Source organism: Xyrauchen texanus, chromosome 5 (genome assembly GCF_025860055.1).
Source record: "Xyrauchen texanus isolate HMW12.3.18 chromosome 5, RBS_HiC_50CHRs, whole genome shotgun sequence".
Taxonomy (NCBI): Eukaryota; Metazoa; Chordata; class Actinopteri; order Cypriniformes; family Catostomidae; genus Xyrauchen; species Xyrauchen texanus.
In genome coordinates, this window is record NC_068280.1 from 9,229,179 (window position 1) to 9,249,379 (window position 20,201).

Genomic DNA, 20,201 nt, shown 5'->3' on the forward strand with positions numbered 1-20,201 from the left:
ATGCAAGTGAATGGTGACCAGAACTTTGAAGCTCCAAAAAACACAAAGGCCACATAAATGTAATCCATAAAACACCAGTGGTTTAATCCATAAATTCAGAAACGATATGATAGGTGTGGGTGAGACATGGATCCACTATCACTTACATTTAGAAAGCGGAGATTTATTGTAAAAAAAAAAAAAGAAAGAAAAAAAGCACTTCAATATTGATCTGTTTCGCACTCACACCCATCATATCACTTCTGAAGACATGGATTGAACCACAACTATGACTTTGTTATTCTTGAAAATACTTCATCTGCAGTAACTTTTTGGGCTGTAATCAATTGATTTATGTTTTTAGAATGTAACTTGCAGTTTATGTGACAAAAACAACATTTTGTGCACATTAGTTCCATTATGTGAGTAACGGATAGTGTCTTTTATATTTTGTAGATCTCAAGTGTATTTCGAGATGGAAAGACCTACAAGATAGTGGAGTGAGGATGTGAGGATGATGCTAGTGGCAGTGATGAGAAATGGTTGCCAGAAAAAGGATTAGGAAATGCCAGCAGTAGTGATAGTGGAGTTGAGGATGCTGAGGGAGTTGAGGATTTGCATTGCATTGAGCAGTATAAGATGATGTTAAAATATGTGACACATTAGTTTTAGCAGCATAATATATCATTTTGTTAATTGGTTTGAGAAGTCCATATTTCTTCAGTTTCTTATTTCCTCACAATCCAAACGCATGCTGTCCACCTAAAAAACTCTTGAAAAATTTGTATAAATTTTCTTTTTCATATATATATATATATATATATATATATATGGCTAAAGATGATTAAAATAATTGGGAAATAAATCCTGACTAAGTTTGTCATAATTCATGCATGAAAGGGTTAAAGTGCATTTAAAAAAACTTGATCAAATCTTTAGTTTTTTCACTTGCTATTTGTCTGTTCATGAGTGAAATAAAGGCACATAAAAGGGTCATGAAACACAAACACATTTTAATTGTTAAGAATAATTAACACAATCATTATATCTATTTAGAAGAAGATTAACATGCATTTCTAATCGGAGAGTTTCTAGAATTAAACAAATGCAATCCATGAGGTAACATTCATGTATTGTTTTTCTAAGCCGAATACAAAAGCAATTTGCGAAACAAAAACTTTACATTGCAAAAAACAGTTTTTGCCCTGTGTCTCTTTAAAACACGCTAATTTATAATGAAAAATATAAAAAGAAGAATAAGGGGAATCAATAAATTATGAACAATTCACTGCCTTTTCCTGATATGTAATCATGTAATCCATACAAAAGTAACTAATCTAATCTACAAGTATTGTAAAATGTAATGTGATATCATTACAAGTAGTCAGTGAATCCCATGAACCTGCAGTCCATCAGCTGACTCATTTCTGCAGCTCTTTGTGTTGATGACTCAACATTATTTCACTCTGCATTATATTTATAGTCTTCTTGGATTCATTTTTGTTTTTATTTATTGCTTGTTTGTGTATTTCCGGTCATGTTCCATGTTACTTTTCATACCATGTTTAAGGACTGTAATGATTATTTGGTTTGAACAATATTGAATAAAATACATAAATATACACTTGATAATTATAATACTTTTGTGTTTTGTAAAGCTAATTACATTCATAAAGTACATTCACATACAAAGGTTTTGCTCTGGCAGCTATTCTGCTGCTGTTAATGCAGGTCCAGCTGTTTCTGGGTGAGTGTGTGTGTGTTCAGCTGAAGGGTCTGTAGTGTTTTCTACTGTGTGTGATCAGATTGGAACTCTGGCTGAAGGCTTTACCACACACTTTACACACATGTGGCTTTTCTCCTGAACAAAACACAAAGTAAACTTTATTCAACAAAGAGCAGATGTAAAGTGAACAAAAATTTGAAGCACTCAATATACTGTGAAATATTTAGAGTATAGATTGCTAGGCAATGACATACTACTGCAAATTGCAGAGGTTCTCTGAAATTCTTATTTTCCAAATTGTAATTATTCAAAATGTCAATTTACAAGCTTCCCTCACAAGCTTTATTTTTGTGTTCAACTGTATGTGTTTCTGTCATATATGTATATCAATAGCCTCACCTGTGTGAATAAAGGTGTGTTTCTTCATGTCTGATTTCTGGTGGAATCTTTTGCCACAGTACTGGCAGGGATATGGCCTTATGTCCGAGTGGATCAGGAGGTGAGTGGAGAGAGTGGATGAACGTTTGAAGACCTTCCCACATTCCTTACACTGAAATGTACGTTCCTAAAATGCACAAAAAAAAAATTGTTTTGAAAAATGATAGAATAATAATGCCTATTCTTTTACATTTAGATGAAGCATTGAAAAACAAGTTGATTGAGAATACTGAATCGATTTTGTCATTAAATGAAATGCACAAACGTGTTTTCTGTTAATCATTTAGCTGAACATATAAGTTTTTAGATTACAAGAAATTAGTTGGTTAAAAGACTAATTTCAGCATTGGTTCTTTGTCATGATGAGTATTTAACAATTAATACAAAAGATATAGGCCTATCTACAATATGTCAGTGAGCACGTTTTACATGCACAACAGTGTCTTTACTTGAGATTTGAAAAAATGTAACAGAGCGATAAAAGATACGAATTCTCTCATTTACTCACCCTCATGCAATCCCAGATGTGTATGACTTCAGCTGAACACAAACCAAGATTTTTAGAAGAACATCTCAGCTCTGTAGGTCTATACGATGCAATGATTGGTTACCAAAACATTGAAGATCCAAAAGCACATAAAGGCAGCATAAAAGTAATGCACACGTCTCCAGTTGTTAAATCCATATCTTCAGCAGCGATATGATAGTTGTGGGCGAGAAACAGATCAATATTTAAGTCCTTTTTTTACAATAAATCTCCACTTTCTCTTACACATTTTTCTTCTTTTGTTTTTGGCAGTTCACATTCTTCATGCATATCCCCAGATACTGGGAAGGGAAGAGAATTGATAGGGGAGAAAAAAGGACTATTTTAATTTATTGATCTGTTTCTCACCCACACCTATATCACTTCAGAAGATGCTAGAGTGGTGGAGGTGTAGTGGTCTAAAGCACATAACTGTTAATCAGAAGGTCGCTGGTTCGATACCCACAGCCACCACCATTGTGAGCTTGAGCAAGACACTTAACTCCAGGTTGCTCTGGGGGGATAGTCCCTGTAATAAGTGCACTGTAAGTCGCTTTGGATAAAAGCGTCTGGCAAATGCATAAATGTAAATATAGATTTAACCACTGGATTACCTTTAACCATATGGATTACTTTTAGCCTGCCTTTATGTGCTTTTTGGAGCTTCAAAATATGACACCCATTCACTACAAAGCTGTTTTATATATATATATATATATTAAATCTTCTTTTTTGTTCAGCACAAGAAAGAATGTCATACACATCTGGGATGGCATGAGGGTGAGTAAATGATGAGAGAATTTTCATTTCTGTGTAAACTATTCCTTTAAGCTGTGGTGTCATTTTGTAGTCGAACCTGGAAGTTTCCACCCGTCCTGTAAAATAAGCGATTTGTCTTGTATTTAAGCTGGTCCAAATGTGTCACAGCGAAATCGTTCATTTAATTTAACCTTAAAATATATAGTAAATTTAGCCAACGGTGGTCAAGGGACCGTCTGAAAAGTGCACTAGAGAGTGTGGCAAGTACGTGAATGTAGCTGACAAAACGGAAAAGCATAGTAGTCCTTATTTAGGTTCAAATAGAGCACCAGTCTCACTCAGTTTGGAGTGTTTTGCACCAGAGGGAGACATTTAGCAACATTTTTTGTGAACAGAAAAAAAAAAACATTATCTCAATAGAAGGGTCATACCTTCACCCTGCATGGCATCACTGGGTCTGTGTTGTCACAGAATGCCAGAGAGCATCCACGATGACTACTGTGAGATCTGTACATGTGAGACTTCAGGCGTGCAAGAGAGGAAAAGATCTAATGGGAAAATCAAAATAATAGAGAGCTGTTTGGAGAATAGCACAGGTAGTGAAACTATTATTTGGCTAGAGTGTAGACTTAGCACAAGCTAATTAACATGCTAATCAAGTGTAACGTTTTGCCTTGTTTATCTTTAATTGTTAATAAGATTGTGGACTGGAGGCACTAAACTAAACTGTATTGTCAAGAGTAAATTTTACCTTGCCACATGAGATGCAGCGTTGTGTGGCCAAGTCCCTCAGAGGACTCATGATAGAACAGTCCATGCCTCTGCCATTGAGCCCATGCATGTCTGCCATGTCTCTAGAGTTGACAGGTAACCAGGGCATTGGAGAGGGAGGAGGGCCATACTGGAGATCAGCTGGATCTGTAGAGAACATTCAGTAACAACACTCATTCTAGTCCATCCGAAATGTATTGTGTTACTGTTGAGGATTACTCAAAACGAGAATGAACTTTAAACCATAAAGATGGTGATATTTGATTTCGAAAGAAGACGATGCGCATATTTCTTGTTCTTAATCTGCATTAGCATTGAACACAATATCTTCAAGTGAAATGTGTTGTAAAATCCTAAACATTGATTTGCTTACCTGTAATCCAGCCATTATCAGGACTCTTATGTGTGTTGTCTTGCTGCATTAGTGGAGAGTATTGTTGTATCTCTTGTTCTGATTCCTCTGGAATTGTAGTGACTTTTAAGGGGACAGACCAGCCTACCAGACCAATGTAGGGCTCATTATCTATGGGTAGAGAGGAGCGAAAGCCTCCCTTCCGACTCGTTTTCACCAGGAATGAACGAGGCATAATGGACAGAGAGAGCTAGAACCAATGACTATGAAGATTGTCATGCAAGGCTAAAAAACAGAGAGGAAAATATATGACAACCATATATACAAAGACCGGGTGCACACTGTATTCATTGAATAATGGAACAATCTTTTTCAATCTAATTTGTTATATTTCGATTCAAATGCATAGTTAAACAAACCAAATCTTTGTTAATGCAAAATGAAGTAATTTCAATCTCTCTCTCTCTTTTTGCCCAATAGGGGAGAACACTAAATACATTTTTCTAGTGTTAAGTATTTTAACAATTTCATCTGTCTGTGTTTGCTATGATTCCAGATCTTGCAAGCAACACCCTTCTAATAGCGAAAAATAGAAGGATTGACCATTGTGTGTTAATGAAATAAGATTTAACGCAAGGAGAATCCAGAATACTAAAACCCAAAACTTGTTCTTGTATGGCAAATCAATGATTCAAAAAATTGCAGGAATTCATCACAGAGTACTTTTGCGCAAGCACTAAATTCCCCATTAATTATCACTGTAGTTATTAATTGAATTATATGCGTCACTATGATGTTTGAGTTCAGTTTCCTGAGGCCCTAAATTAAATAGTCAATAAACAATTTTAGAATTTCAGGTTAGCTTTATATTTGCTGTCCCAATATATGTGAGTATATGAATTTCTACTGCATTTGCCATGTAATAAATATATCTAACAAAATATATTTCATATAACACACACACACACACACACACACACACACACACACACACACACACACACACACACACACACACACACATATATATATATATATATATATATATATATATATATATATTAGTTATATTAGCTTTTAATAAGAGAGTTAACTACAAGCTGATCATACAGTAGGTGAAAATTGATGATAATATTAATGACAATAAAACGACCAAATGTTGGTCTTGTTCACCAGTTATAAAACTGTTATATAAATGCTAAAATATTTACTTTGGCTAATACTATAAATACTTATACTACCAATACTAGAAAAACTTTTGCCATTTAAAATCCTATGCTGAAATGTTCAGGTAAAATCTGCAGCTATGCAAACGTGTCAGTAAATAGTTAAAAGTGTCCATACATCACAAGTGCTTTTTTTTTAACCCTGTTTCAAAATTATTTAAGCGCCTTAATAAGTTTGGGAATTCTTTCAATGTAAAATTATTGCAACTAATTTTCGTCTTGCATGTGTTGATGTTAATGAAATTGTCAGGACTTACCAGTAGATGCGTCACGAGCCAGCAAATGGTTTTACGAGGTGTTCTTAACAATAAAATGCGCACTGAGTGCACTATTATTAGCACGTTTATCTGAATGTAGGCTTTTTTTGTTTTTGCAAACAAATCGGTCGTAACAACGGTGCTACAGTACGTGTCACTCTGCCACTAGCAGTATTAAATCACTGAAGGCAGGTGCGCGTTTCTTAAAGCGCAGTAAAACTGAAACTTGCGAGGTAACGTACGCGCACAGCACCGGCCGACCGCAGACGCGTCAGTTTCCGCCGCGCGCTTTGCCTCTAGCTGTTAGAAACCCGAATGATACTAACCGTAACTGCTGTTCAGTGTAAAGGAAAATTACCAGTAATATAAATCAAGGGGATCTTATTACATAGAAAACAGTGACCTTCCCACCGCTGGATTGCAACTACAAATGAGAAGCACTTTTTAATTATAAGACTAATAAAAATAAAAAACACTGATTTAAAGTTATTGATGCAAACGTTGCTGCAATTTTTGAGTCATGCATAGTAAATGTAGTGCGCTAAAGGCTTGAAGGTATGACTATGAAACGGTCTCAGGCCCCCAAACAAATAGAGAGGAAGAGAGGGTAAAGTGATGAGACTGTAGGAAGGCTGATGAACTGTGGACAGTGTGGTTGCAGTGAGATGTAAAAACCTTTACTCATTCCCTCTATAGCTTTGCAACCACAAATAACTGACTTTAAGTTTATATTTAGGCCAAACAAAATATCCATTGCGAGAAAACATATGTGGCCCATATATTTCAGCATATACACTCACTGAGCACTTTTATTTATGAACACTATGGTCCTAGTAAAGTGCCAGAAGTGGTCTTCTGCACACTGTAAACACTAATGCTCAAAATTATTAATTGTTATGAGTAGGGAACAATTCAATCATACAAATAAGTTCAAATAAATTAACCTTGATGAGTATTTAGAACTTTTAAGTTTAAGAGTTTAATGAACTTGTCTCTTTAAATGTAAAAGAACATATAATTTATTAACTTAAAAAATGTGACATGTTGAGTGAGCATTCTGAGATGCTATTCTGCTCACTACAATTGTACAGATTGGTTATCTGAGTTACAGTAGACTTTGTCAGTTTGAACCAGTCTGACTATTCTCCGTTGACCTCTCTCATCAACAAGGCGTTTCCGTCCACAGAACTGTCGCTCACTGGATTTTTTTAGTTTTTGGCACCATTCTGAGTAAACTATAGAGGCTGTTGTGCGTGAAAATCCCATGAGATCAGCAGTTACAGAAATACTCAAACCAGCCCATCTGGCACCAACAATCATGCCACGATTGAAATCACTGAGATAAAAATCTTTCCCCATTCTGATGGTTGATGTGAACATTAACTGAAGTGCCTGACCCACATCTGTATGATTTTATGCACAGCTGCCACACAACTGGCAGATTAAATAATCGCATGGATGATTGTTGGTGCCAGACGGGCTGGATTGAGTATTTTTTGTAACTGCTGATCTCCTGGGATTTTCACACACAACAGTCTCTAGAATTTACACAGAATGGTGCCAAAACCAGTGAGCAGCAGTTCAGCGGACAGAAACGCCTTGTTGATGAGAGAGGTAAACAGAGAATGGCCAGACTGATTCAAACTGACAAAGTCTATGGTAACTCAGATAACCGCTCTGTACAATTGTTTTGAGAAGTATAGATATTCAGAATGCTATAATGAGATGCGGGTTGGCGCTGTTTTGGCAGCACGAAGGGGACCTACACAATATTAGGCAGGTAGTTTTAATGTTGTGGCTGATCGGTGTATATAGCTATATATCAGATTTATGTAAGCTGCTGAAATGAAGAAGGCAATGGAGCACAAATAGAGAGACACTAATAGTTTGTTCTGTCTTAGCACTGTTTCCTATGGCTGCAATTTGCTGGTTAACTGGTTTAGCAAGATGTGAAGAAATGTGTAGAAAAACACAGAAGGGTTGCATGGACCATTGCAAAGCACACCACACATTTTCTTTAACTTTCATATCAATCAAGTAAAAAATAAATCCAAATAAGTTGTGGGACTAAGACACCTTAATGCAAAATAATACCTACATGTGACACCACATTTGGAACTTTGAGAATGTATAGCATACATGTTTATTTATTTTTAAATACACTTTTATGTATCATCAAATACAGAACACAGGATCTTCATTTGATAACATTGCCATTTATATACTCTTTAGTACTGTCATTCTTTATTACACATTGTAGGAGAGAGTAGAATTGATTTGATGGGTGTTTAAAGGGGAGACTACCTGACATTTGTTTTAGTACTGATAAAAGTTAAGGCAGGTATTGGAGCACTATAGAGGAGACATCATAAATTAAGCCTTGCTTCATTATATCATGTCCTTGCTGGGCCTTCTTTCAGTATGGCTACTTGGAAAGCATAATGTATGTAATCTTATTCTTCGTGTTTGGGGTTGCTGTTTTGATACGTACTGTGATTTAAATAGCACACTGTCATTCCAATACTACAAAAAAGTCAGTATACAAAATACATACAGTGTATAGTGTGTGCATTTTCAATATGCATGTAACACTTTAATGGTATACTACATATGCTATATTGAACCAGAGCTTGCTAACTGGAGTACTGCTTTCCCAATTTAGTGCATCCATCACCACACCTTCCTTTCAGCTTTAAAAAGCAGAAATCTAGGAATATTTCTGGTTTTAAAGATTTTGTGTTCTGCAATTTAAAGGAATATTACAGGTTTAATACAAGTTGATTCCCACAATAAAAAATCTTTCGACTTATCCCCACTTTTCTATAATAATAAAAAAAAAGAGTTTACAGTCAGGCACTTACAATGGAAGTGAATCTGGCCAATTCTTGTTGGGTTCAAAGTAGGGATGGAACGATACAATTGTGATTACGATACTACTACCGATCCAGTTCCGAGACGTGAACTGTCAGTAATGTATAGGGCCTTTTAAACCTTAGCGTTATTCAAATCGCTTTACACTGGGTCTCATTCACACACACATTCACACACCAATGATGGCAGAGCTGCCATGCTAGCCTGCCATAGGGAGCAACTTGGGGTTCAGTGTCCAAGGACGAGCCTCTGTGTGTGTGTGTGTGTGTGTGTTGGCAGAGCGCGCTCGTTTAGTAAAGCGTAGTGCCAGAGAGACTACTTAGCTGTGCATGCTGACTATATTTATTATTAAACACAGCCTTTTGCAATTCACAAAGCTTTTGGATGACTGTAAGAGCCTGAATAAAACGCATGTGTTATGTGGACTTTTTTTTTTAGGTTATTTATGTCATTATTTCAGCTTGAAATGCAGTTTTGGGCTCGTCGGACCGATACCCGATTACCTGAGTATCTGATCCGATACTGATCCAGGTATCGGATCGGTGCCATTTCTAGTTCAAAGACAGAAATGTGAATCTTTACAGTGTTATAAAATAATACATATATTATTTCTCCTATTATAACTTGTGTATTATTTAAGCTTTTAAGTTGTTTAAATCATCGTTTTTACGGCAGACTGCTAAATTACCAGAATTACAGGGATATAAATGTTGCAAAAGTTATATCCAACACTGTAAACCCTGAAGTTGTCATTACTGGAAATGTCAGGTTTTGGGTTAATCAAACTTACTGTACTTACTGAAAATACTGTATATCTTACAAATCAGTAGATTTAAGATTTGACCTAAGTGTTAACTAAAAATGTTGAGTGCAAAATTAAGGCTATGGGGAATACCCATATTGATTTGCACTTGAATTATTGAATTATGTTTCCTTGGTCAAAGAGAAGTTATGAGGGCATTTAAATAGTTGTAATTAAGAAATTATAGTGGTTTTAGCTCTTTTGTAGTATGTTGTTTTGCTGCAAATTGTTGTTTCATGTGGTCACCAATTGATCAAGTTGTACACTGTTGACTAATTCTCTTTGTGCATGTGCAGTTAAAGTCCAGGTATATATGCATTTAAGTTTAATGACTGACCTAGTATCAGTTATGATCTTTATTTGAGCTGTGCTATTGTTTGGTCTAAAATTGAATGAATTCGATAAAAAATATGAACAGTACAAACAACAATACTTAAATAGCAAATCTGTGTTAAGTCTACTTGCATCTAGTAAACCTAAATATTTATGTTCTTTCTACATGAACATCAAGTTATTTGAACTTAATTGCATACATTTTGAAGACTCCATTACTCAATTCGACTTAGGGAACGAGTTTGCTCAATCAAATAAGTTATTAGGGTTTTCAGTGAATTTTCCAAAGATAAAAGACCATATTATCATACTAAAATCATGTGAACACACGTATTGTTTATGTCGTGTGGTTATACTTTTGAAATAGTGGGTATTTTAACGTTTACGGATTGGCCTCATTGACTTTCATTGGAAAGCCTTACTGTAACCTCGATTTTTGCTTTTTTTGAAAGAAAAGGAGCAACAATTCAATATACATTTTTGTGTTAATTAACATTATGCCACAAATGTGATCGATTAAGCTTAACTTGAATTGAACCCGGAATATTCCTTTAAGATATGGAACACATATCTTGATTTGAAGGCAGTAAACATTGATTTTCCTCATTAAAGGAAGGTTCACACCTAAAAGTTTTTTGAACATAATTCTAATGGCACATGGGTAGATTCACATCTATCATGATCAACAGACATTTTAACCTCTGGAAAAAAATGGATGAGAGAGGCAAAAGCTGCCACCAAAGATCTTTGATGATAGCATACACAATTTTTCAGTTTAAAGTGTGTGAAAATGATGACATATTTCTGAGATATGTTAAAAACGTATATGCTGAGAAACTCTTTAGGACTACAGACTCATAATACCACAAAGTATTGATTAGTATTGCAATAACACGGCATTATTTTCCAGTGTTTTTCCTTCACTGGTAATTCAGTCATTCTAAAGAGTGCCCAAACAAGAGTTTATTCAGAGACAGAAACATGTTTGACCATACCAAGCACCCAATCAAAAAATACATTTGGTTCTTGGTCAGGCTAGGATTTTGGTTGAAATAAACCAACTTTACAAATCCTTTACCATTAAAATAAGAAAAAACACATCAATGGTTAAAAAAGCCATTTCAAAACAGGCATTTCTGATTTCCTATTAGCAAATATTCTTTAGAAGTTAAAACTCATACCACAAAACCGTTGCATGTGATGTAATCTAGTTGAGCACAGTTTCCTTCGACAATTTGAAATCCAACAGTCCCGAACTAGAATAACATTGGTAACAGCTTAACACCAGAAATGCAACAGACTCGATGTAAAACATTTTAAGTTACTGAATGCAGATTCATCCAGTTCAAAATACTCAAAATATCCCCTTGCATTACTGGGGAGTCTTGTTTTGTGCATTTGAAGGTGTTACTCATCACAAACTTTCAAAGGCTTTCAAAGATGGCCCTTTTAGAACCATCATGAAATGAAATGTGCAAAGCAACTTTACCAGTTGCTGCTCTTGTTGTAAATTAAACATTAAGTATACACCTTTACACCATTCTGAAACTAGTTCTGTGGATTTTCTTAAATGTTACAGATATAATAAGTAACAACATTAACAGGAAGCATGTCCTAAATCAGTGTAAAGTGCTAGTCGACCTGACACGCTATTTTTTGAACTGCAAAATGACATACAAGATCCTGAAAGTTATTCTTCTAATTCAGTTTCATTTTTGTTTATCAGACAAGATATGATCAGAAACAGTGAAGTGGTTATCACAAGTTTGTTAATAAATATAAAGGGGGGAAAAAACAGCCACTCTGTGATCTCACAAAAACTTTAATAAATGATGGCTTACTAACACCAAAAACGAGCTACAGTCAATACAGCACTGTGGTAAGCAAAACCAGCAACCCCTGATTACCATCTAAAGTAGATATGCCTTATGAACACTTACTTTTCATTTTTAGCACATAAATGCCAAAACTCCAATAATATAATGTATCAATGTCAGCGATATGACTGAGAGCAGCTTCTCATTGGTTAATAACCAATAAAGGGTCCAGACAAATGTCAACATCTCGTCTGAGCAAAGAGACGGCAATGGTTTGCTTTCAAAAATGTCATGAAAACATGTAAATGTCAGATACAGTAATTGCAATGATCGCAAAACGAGGCAGCGGTGGGAAGAGGCAATGACACGGACGTGTGGTCAGACAAACATGGCATCCCAGCCAGTGCTGAGACAGATGGTAAACTTTGAAGTCCCGAAATTGCGTGTCGAATAATTAAAGTGACCAAACTTTAGTACGAGATCTGTAAAATACAGGCCTAAATACAAAATCTCAGATTATTTTGTGCATCCATAATAACTTTAGTATTGTTTAGTAGTTACGTTTCTTTGTAAACATTTTGCAGTTCAGTCAAATGCAAAGAGCTAAATTTTGCTCTTTAAATAATAAATCAATGTATTTTCTTAAATTCCATAACCAAGAGCAATATAGCCATCATAAATAATAAAAATCAGTCAGCCATTTGTTGTTAACAATGCTTCATGAAGTTCTGCTGTTGGATCCGTTAAAATTCAAAATCTCATGTCAAAAATGAATAGTCAGATCAATGAGGGATAGTCACCCAAATTAATAATTCTGTCAGAATATGCTCACTATAATGTACTCATGCTACAAAAAAGACATAAAAAAATTAATATGGGTCTGGAACGTCATGAGGATGGGTCAATGATTACAGAATGTCCATTTTGGGTGAACTATCCCTTTAAGTAACTTACTGTATCAACTGACTTGTGCAATAAAAATCTATATTGGACGGTTACTTGAGAGACAGCTTAGATGTAGTGTAAGAGTCTATTGCAACTCCACTGGTAAAGGTCAAGTCAATAATAAGTTCACAGTATATTTTGGACATCCAGTGGCAAGAAAAAATATGTGGACCCTTTGGAATTACCTGCCTTTACTGTATGTATAAATTGGTCTATAATCAGGTTTCATTTTCATCTAAATTACAATAATGACAAACACAATTTGTTTTAACTAATAACACAAATTATTATATTGTTCTTGTCCATATTGAATACATCATTCAAACATTCACAGTGTAGGTTGGAAAAAGTATGTGAACCCCTAGGCTAGTGACATCAGCAAAAGGCAATTAGATTCAGGAGTTGGCAAACCTGGCGTAAAATTAATGAAACGAGATTAGAGGTGTAGGTTAGAGCTGCTTTGACTTATAAAAAGCACTCAAACATTTTTCATTTGCTATTCACAAGCAGCATCTGCTGACGTCGATCATGCCTCGCAAAAAAGAGATCTCTGAAGACTTACGTTCAAGAATGGTTGCTTTGCATGAAGCTGGAATGGATTACAAAGTTATCTCGAAGAGCTTAGATATTCGTCTGTCCACAGTTAGACAAACTGTCTATAAATGGATTAGATTTAATACTATGGCTACTCTCCCTAGAAGTGGCCGTCCAGCCAAGATTACTCAAATTAAATAAAGAACCCTAGATTGAAAGCTAAAGACTTGAAAAAAATCATTGGAACTGGTTAACATCTCTGTTAATGAGTCTACTATACGAAAAGCATTATAGGAGGCATGATGCCCATGGCAGGACACCACAAAAGAAGCCACTGCTTTTCAACAAAAACTTTGCTGTGCGTTTGCCAAAGACCACTTTGACACTCCACAACGCTGCTTGGAAAATATTTCAAGGTCTGACGAAACTAAGGTTGAATTGATGAACACGCAGCACTACGTTTGGTGTAAAAAGTGCACCGCATACCAACAGGAAATCATCATCCCAACTGTGAAGTACGTTGGAGGGAGCATCATGAATTGGGGCTATTTTGCTGCTTCAGGGCATGGAACACTTTCCATCATCAAGGGAAAAATTAATTTTCAAGTTTTTAGAGATATCCTACAGGATAATGTCAGAGTGGCTGTGCGCCAGCTGAAGCTCAGTAGAAGTTCAGTGATGCAGCAAGACAATTAACCTAAACATCAAGTAAATCCACCACAGAATGGCTTAAAAAAAAAAGAAGAAAATCCACCTTTTTGAGTGGCACATTTAGAGCCTAGACCTTAACCCAATAAAGATGCTGTGGAGCCTTTCACAACAGACATCCTAAGAGTATGGCTGAGCTGAAGCAGTTCTGTACGGAAGACTGGTCCACAACTCCTTCTGAACGTTGTGCAGGTCTAATCCACAGCTACTGGACATGCTTGGTTGAGGATTTTGCTTCCAAAGGAGGATTGACCAGTTATTAAACCCAAGGGGTCACTTACTTTTTGCACAGCACTGTGATTGTTTAATGGGATGTGTTCAATAAAGACATGAAAGTTTATAATTGTTTGAGCATTGTTAGTTTAAGCACATTGTGTTTGTCTACACTTGTGACTTTGATGAATACGAGATCACATTTTATAACCAATTAATGCAGAAAACCAGCTTCATGTTTCTTGCCACTGTATACACATACTCATTATAAAAAGTAAAATAACTTACTAGATATGTCATAGCAGCAGTTGTTTTTCTTTTCGTTACCCTTTTAAAAACTAATCTCTTTTTAGGAGACCCTGTAATTTCATTTTAACACCGTTTCAGGATTGGCACAGAAGATCTTTTTTTTTTTCTTTTTTAAATATTTTGGCCTCTGTCTGCATGAAATACATATACATTAACATAAAAAAGAAGAAGAAATAAACACAAATACCTAAAAAAAAAAAAAAAACATTTGGCAATGTTCACATATAATAATTTTCTTCTGCAATGGATTTTTTGTCATCCAACATTTTGTTAACATTATATAATAAGAGTTTGTTCATATTGTTCTGTCATTCCTATATTCGCTCTATCTTAGCCTTAACCTCTTATTAAAGTGATTGCAGTGTTTGTTGCATTTCAGAAACAAACATAAAAGGTGCACAAATCCTCTCCATAGGAACAAAACAGAAAGACAAAATACGTCTAGGCTGAGAGAGGTAACACATTTGCTGTAAGACAAAGAGAGATATGTCCACTTTGTTAGACAAAAACATTATTTTCAGAGCCAATGATGGATAATTCGATACGATGTTGCAAATCCAAAATTGGGGTACTAGAAACTGTGTTTCCAGCTTTCTCTCTCTCCTCTGCCACCTCTTCTCTAGCCATTTGGCTGTTTTATTAGTGAAGCTGTATGGCTAACAGAGATTGAGTGAGTGTCTGGTGAAATTAGAGGTAGTTTCAAAGCCACTCTGTTTTCAAATCTTTTCTTGAAAGGAGAAAACAGAAAATAAATGACCAAACCTTCTGGCACTGTGACGAGGATAGTTTGACCTCTGGGTGTATGCATGTATACGACTGTGTTTTTGTACTATGTTACACAGAACTCCATTCAACCTGGGACAGGATTCAATCCTGGGACAATATTTGAAGAAACACATGGAGCAAAACAGACACTGAAGAAAGACAGTAACAGTACAGAGGGAACAAAAGAGAAAGTGTGAGTGCGAAAGAGACAAAGTGAGGGCAAAGTTTACTATGACAGTGTGGCGCTATGCATCAGTTTCCTACCCTACCTCTGTCAGCTCTTGGGTGAATGTAATTATTCTCTCTCTTACGCTATATGTATTTGAATTCTGTGCAGTCTATTCTGCATCCATCTTTCACAGCCTCTCAATTCTCCAGTCCTTCAGCACACACCATGCCTGGGTAAAGCTGCTGCTGACTAGGAAGAGGCTCTTGGCAGGGCTCTTGGTGGTGGTTCCTATCCTCTCCATCGCTGTCTGTGCTGCCTTGGCTGTCCAGGCAAGGTGACGAGTGGTGTGGATACAGGGCATTCACAGGCAGGTGGCTCTGAAGAGGGTCCTCATCTGAACTGAGGTAATCACCTTCAGCAGATGCTGGGCTAGCCAAACACAGGTCATGGTAAACCCCTCCACCAGTGTTCTGGAAATTGGAGGACTGTCCACGTAGCTGCCTGATCTAAAATGTTTAAGAGGAGGAGGTTAACACCAAGCATTCTTTATGTCGATGCACCAATATATCAAGCAATCATTGGTATTGGCTGATAAAAGCAGTTATCAGACTACTGGACATCGGCAGTATGTTTAAAAACAGCCTATAATCAATTCGGGGATGAATAAAATGTTAGTGTGAAAGAAAATGTTTCTGTGTGGAATTACTTTGGATTAGGTAACAATCAGTGTTGGGTAGGTTACTAAAAAAATTATCCACTACAGATTACTTATCTATTGTAATCCGATTACACTATTATAATCTCAATTGTAAAAATAATCACATGTCTTATTACTTTCTATTATGATACCTCACAGAAAAGCTTTTGTTTTTCCACTCAACAAATTTAAAATAATGTTTATAATTTCTCCATTTTCATTGTTGCAGTCATACTTACGTTGCACCTCACATTTCTCCCTTACAATGACTCATTAGTGACTCTTTAGCGGTCACAGAAACACAAACAGACGTACATATGAAGATACTTCATTTTAAATGTATTCAGGGCAGAAATGTCACTATATATAGTTATTTTCTTGTTAAAATGCATTTTTTCCATCTTAAGAAAGAAAACAAAACCATATGTAACAATATAATGCTGTATTAACATTTTCCAAACAAAGCCTTCCACAGTATAAAGATAGAAATGGACTAAAATAGCAACAATTCAATGTTTCTAATTATGTTTTTAAGTGGGAGTTTGTCAATTTGAAAGATTTATTCTTTCCATAGGGTGGATTTTTATTGCAATGGGCATTAAATCTCTAAAAGTCTCATCCTTCACAATGCCGGTAGACTGTAGCTATCCACTTTGTTACAGCAATCATTATGATTCACATAAGAGCGCCACTGCCAGTGTGAAGTGCCGCTTTGAACTCCACATGAAAAGCGCTTGCAGAAAAAAACATCTCATCTGCGTTTTAGTGATAGTTAAGGCTTCTCATGCTTCTGTGGTAATTAAAAAGTGCCTTACATAGACTGAGTCACATCTGGAATTGTTTCATACATAAAATAGCATTAAGACGTCCTTTTTCCTTCATATTATCACTGAATCACTGCTGTGTGTGTTTGTGGTGTGTGCGTCAGTGTAATGATTCTGGATGGACATATTGCAAAGGTTCCACCCTTCCAACCAATATTTATGCTATATTAATGGTAAATGCATTAACTGCTATTAAGAAAAATGAACGCGTAAAACTTTTTAATTAACTGCATGCTTTAACTCGTTAATTATGACAGTTCTATATTTTATAAGTGTAACCCAATGTACTTTCAACTTAACTGAATGTCTGTAACTGTAATCTGATTACAAAAATTCAAAATGTAATATGTTACACTACTTTTTGACTTAAAAAGTAATTACAGTAACTACTTTGTAATTAGATTACACCCAAGACTGGTGACAGTGACAGCAGAGTTGCAATTTGTAAGCTTTACTTTTCAGAATTTTGTTAATGTGTGTTACAAACTGCTAATGTGAGACAATAATGTGCTTTCTGCATCAGTTTTTGTTTATATCCGAGACAAGTTACTTTGAAACATGAAAACCATGTAGAGACATAGAGAGAATTAAGTTATTATTCAAATGTCTTTGAAGTTGTGTAATTAATTATATGTAATTTGACATAGTAATTAGAACCACCAAACTATTGATATCAGCAGTTGTTGTTCTAAATAATCAGATATCAGTACAAAAATGTTGTTGCTACCTTGCATGTACTAGTATTCCTTTTGGAAATTCAAACCTAGATTAGTTTGTAGTGTAGTTTCTGAGCAATTCTTTTTTATCTTTTAAAATATAACAAAATGTGCACTGACATTAAAAGCACATACTGTATTTTATACCATTTTACCAGACTCTTTTTCCTTGAATAGACTGTTCCAGTAATTACACTGAACTGCCTCTCATTGGTCTGTCTCCATAGCAACATGTGGCGGTCTTCAATGTGTGTAACGATGTTGAATTTAAGCAAAGGCATAGGTTAGAGCAAAGTAAATACATGCAAGCACGAACACACATGTAGTCAGACCCATGCACTGCGGTTCAGATCACATTGCCACACTTAATTCTGAGTTAAATATGCTGTGGTTTGGTTTAAGCTGATTAAGAGTAGATTAAAAATATTCGTTCTTTAAAGGAAAACTCATAACACATAATTAAATGGTTAATAAAAATGTAATTTTGCCTTAATAAAACTTAACTGAGACTTAGATATTTAAACAGTTGATGACATGCATATTTTGGCCAAAAATAAATTTAAAGTGTGTGAAAATAATGAGGTTAAACATCACTTTAATATAAATGATTGTAATTTTTGCATAAGATTTAATGCCGTATGTGTTAACATTGCATGCTTACATCAATAAGATTGATTAAAAGCTAACTTAGTGGATTAATTAATGTTATTATTTTTAATCATGTTAATTTCGCTCTGTATCCATCTCCAACACTTTTTGTGGGATATTTAGCATTTGTTGCTACTTTTGCGGTACTATTTGTGTGTTGTGTGTGCCTGTGTATGGAAGTATTGGCAAACATGTTTTCCAAGAATGAATGTGTGTGAATCGCATAGACAGTGTATTTTCTTGCGTGATAGAAATGGACCACAAATTTTGCTCTCATTTCAGATCTTCCCTTCTGAGTCAGTGAGCATGAGCGAGGGTGTTTGTGTGTGTGTGTGTGTGTGTCCTAACATTCGTGAGAGCCTAAAACAGGTATTATGCTAAAATCTCAGATCTGAAACGTCATGGGTTTCCCAATAAGTGCTTTAGCAATTTGTGAGTGTTAGAATGGGAGGAGCTGTGGTTAACCAATGGAAAAGCTTCCAGAGACAATGATCTACACAAGCCCCACCTCTCACTTCCTCTGTCTGGTTGTACTCGTTTCAGCCAAAACCACAGAGCAAAAGTCTGTGCACAGCACTTCCGACTTAGGACATCACCGAGATTTTTAAAAGTATGTGTTATTGAAAAACACATAGATCCCCCCACCACATTTCAATAAATGAGTCCTTAGACAAATGTATTTCAGCAATTAATGTTCTTCACTACAAATTTAAGAAACAATGAAATCTCAATCTGTAATCATATCAAATCAAAATGTGTAAAAAGCTGTAAGTATGAGCAGGCAGTTCCTCTGTGCTTTAGTGCTTTAGTGGTCTCTTCTACAGCTATTTGCTAATCTGATATCTGCTGATATATACATGATGACATATGATAGATATACTACTCAATATGTCTCAATGTGTGATTTTGTAATGATAAAAATTCACCCTATTGTTTGTGTTATAGAAATTGGCTTGATAATATACCCCAATTCCAAACAAGTTGGGACATTATGCAAAATGACAATAAAAACAAAAAGGAGTGATTTGTAAATTATATTCACCCTTTGCTATATTGAAAGCACTACAACTAAACATTATATGATGTTTTACCTTGTGAATTTCATTGTTTTTTTTAAATGTACAGTAATTTCAAATCAGATGATTGCAAAAAGTTGGGACAGTCGAGTGTTTTCCACTGTGAAACATCACCATTTCTTCTAATAAGACTTATTAAGCATTTAGGAACTGAAGACACAAGTTTGTTAAGTTTAAAAAGTGGAATTTTCCCCCATTCATCCATTATTCAGGTCTTAATCTCCCATACTGTGTGCTTCATAATGCGCCACACATTCTCAATTAGAGATGGTCAGGGCTACAGGCAGGCCAATCTAGCATCCATACTCTGTTTATTCGGCCAGCATGGTTTGAAGTTGTCCTGCTGAAAATGCCGGGACATCCCTGGAAAAGACGTTGCTGTATGGCCGTATATGCTGCTCCAAATTTTTTACATATCTGTCTGCATTAATTGTGCTCGCACAGATGTGCGAGTTACCCATGCCATGGGCACTGACCCACCCCTGGCCCATACACTGGCTTTTGGACCTGATGTGGATAACTGCTCGGATGGTCCTATTCCACTTTGGCAAGGAGAACACGGCTGTGTTTTTCAAAAACTGTTTGCAATGAGGACTCATCTGTCCAAAAAACACGGTTCCACTGTTCTACTCCACTGTTCTACTAAAATTCGGCAGAGCTTCTGGACAGTGTTGATGTAGGGATTCTGCTTTGCATTATATAAATTATAAAAATTCTTTATAATATACATTATAAATTCT

The 20,201-nt window shown here is 35.6% G+C and overlaps 1 protein-coding gene across 1 annotated transcript in view; it reads right to left on the reverse strand.

Annotated features, from left to right (window-relative positions):
* Positions 1 to 1,052: 1,052 nt before the first annotated feature.
* Positions 1,053 to 20,201, reverse strand: part of LOC127644272 (EVI5-like protein) — a 75,316-nt gene continuing 56,167 nt past the window's right edge. The window contains exons 20-24 of the mRNA XM_052127384.1: positions 15,800 to 16,006; positions 4,180 to 4,347; positions 3,860 to 3,976; positions 2,105 to 2,270; positions 1,053 to 1,840 (exon numbers count right to left, since the gene is read on the reverse strand). Coding sequence (XP_051983344.1) covers positions 1,743 to 1,840; positions 2,105 to 2,270; positions 3,860 to 3,976; positions 4,180 to 4,347; positions 15,800 to 16,006 — 756 coding nt within the window. The 3' untranslated portion in view covers positions 1,053 to 1,742. The remainder of the gene's footprint in view (positions 1,841 to 2,104; positions 2,271 to 3,859; positions 3,977 to 4,179; positions 4,348 to 15,799; positions 16,007 to 20,201) is intronic.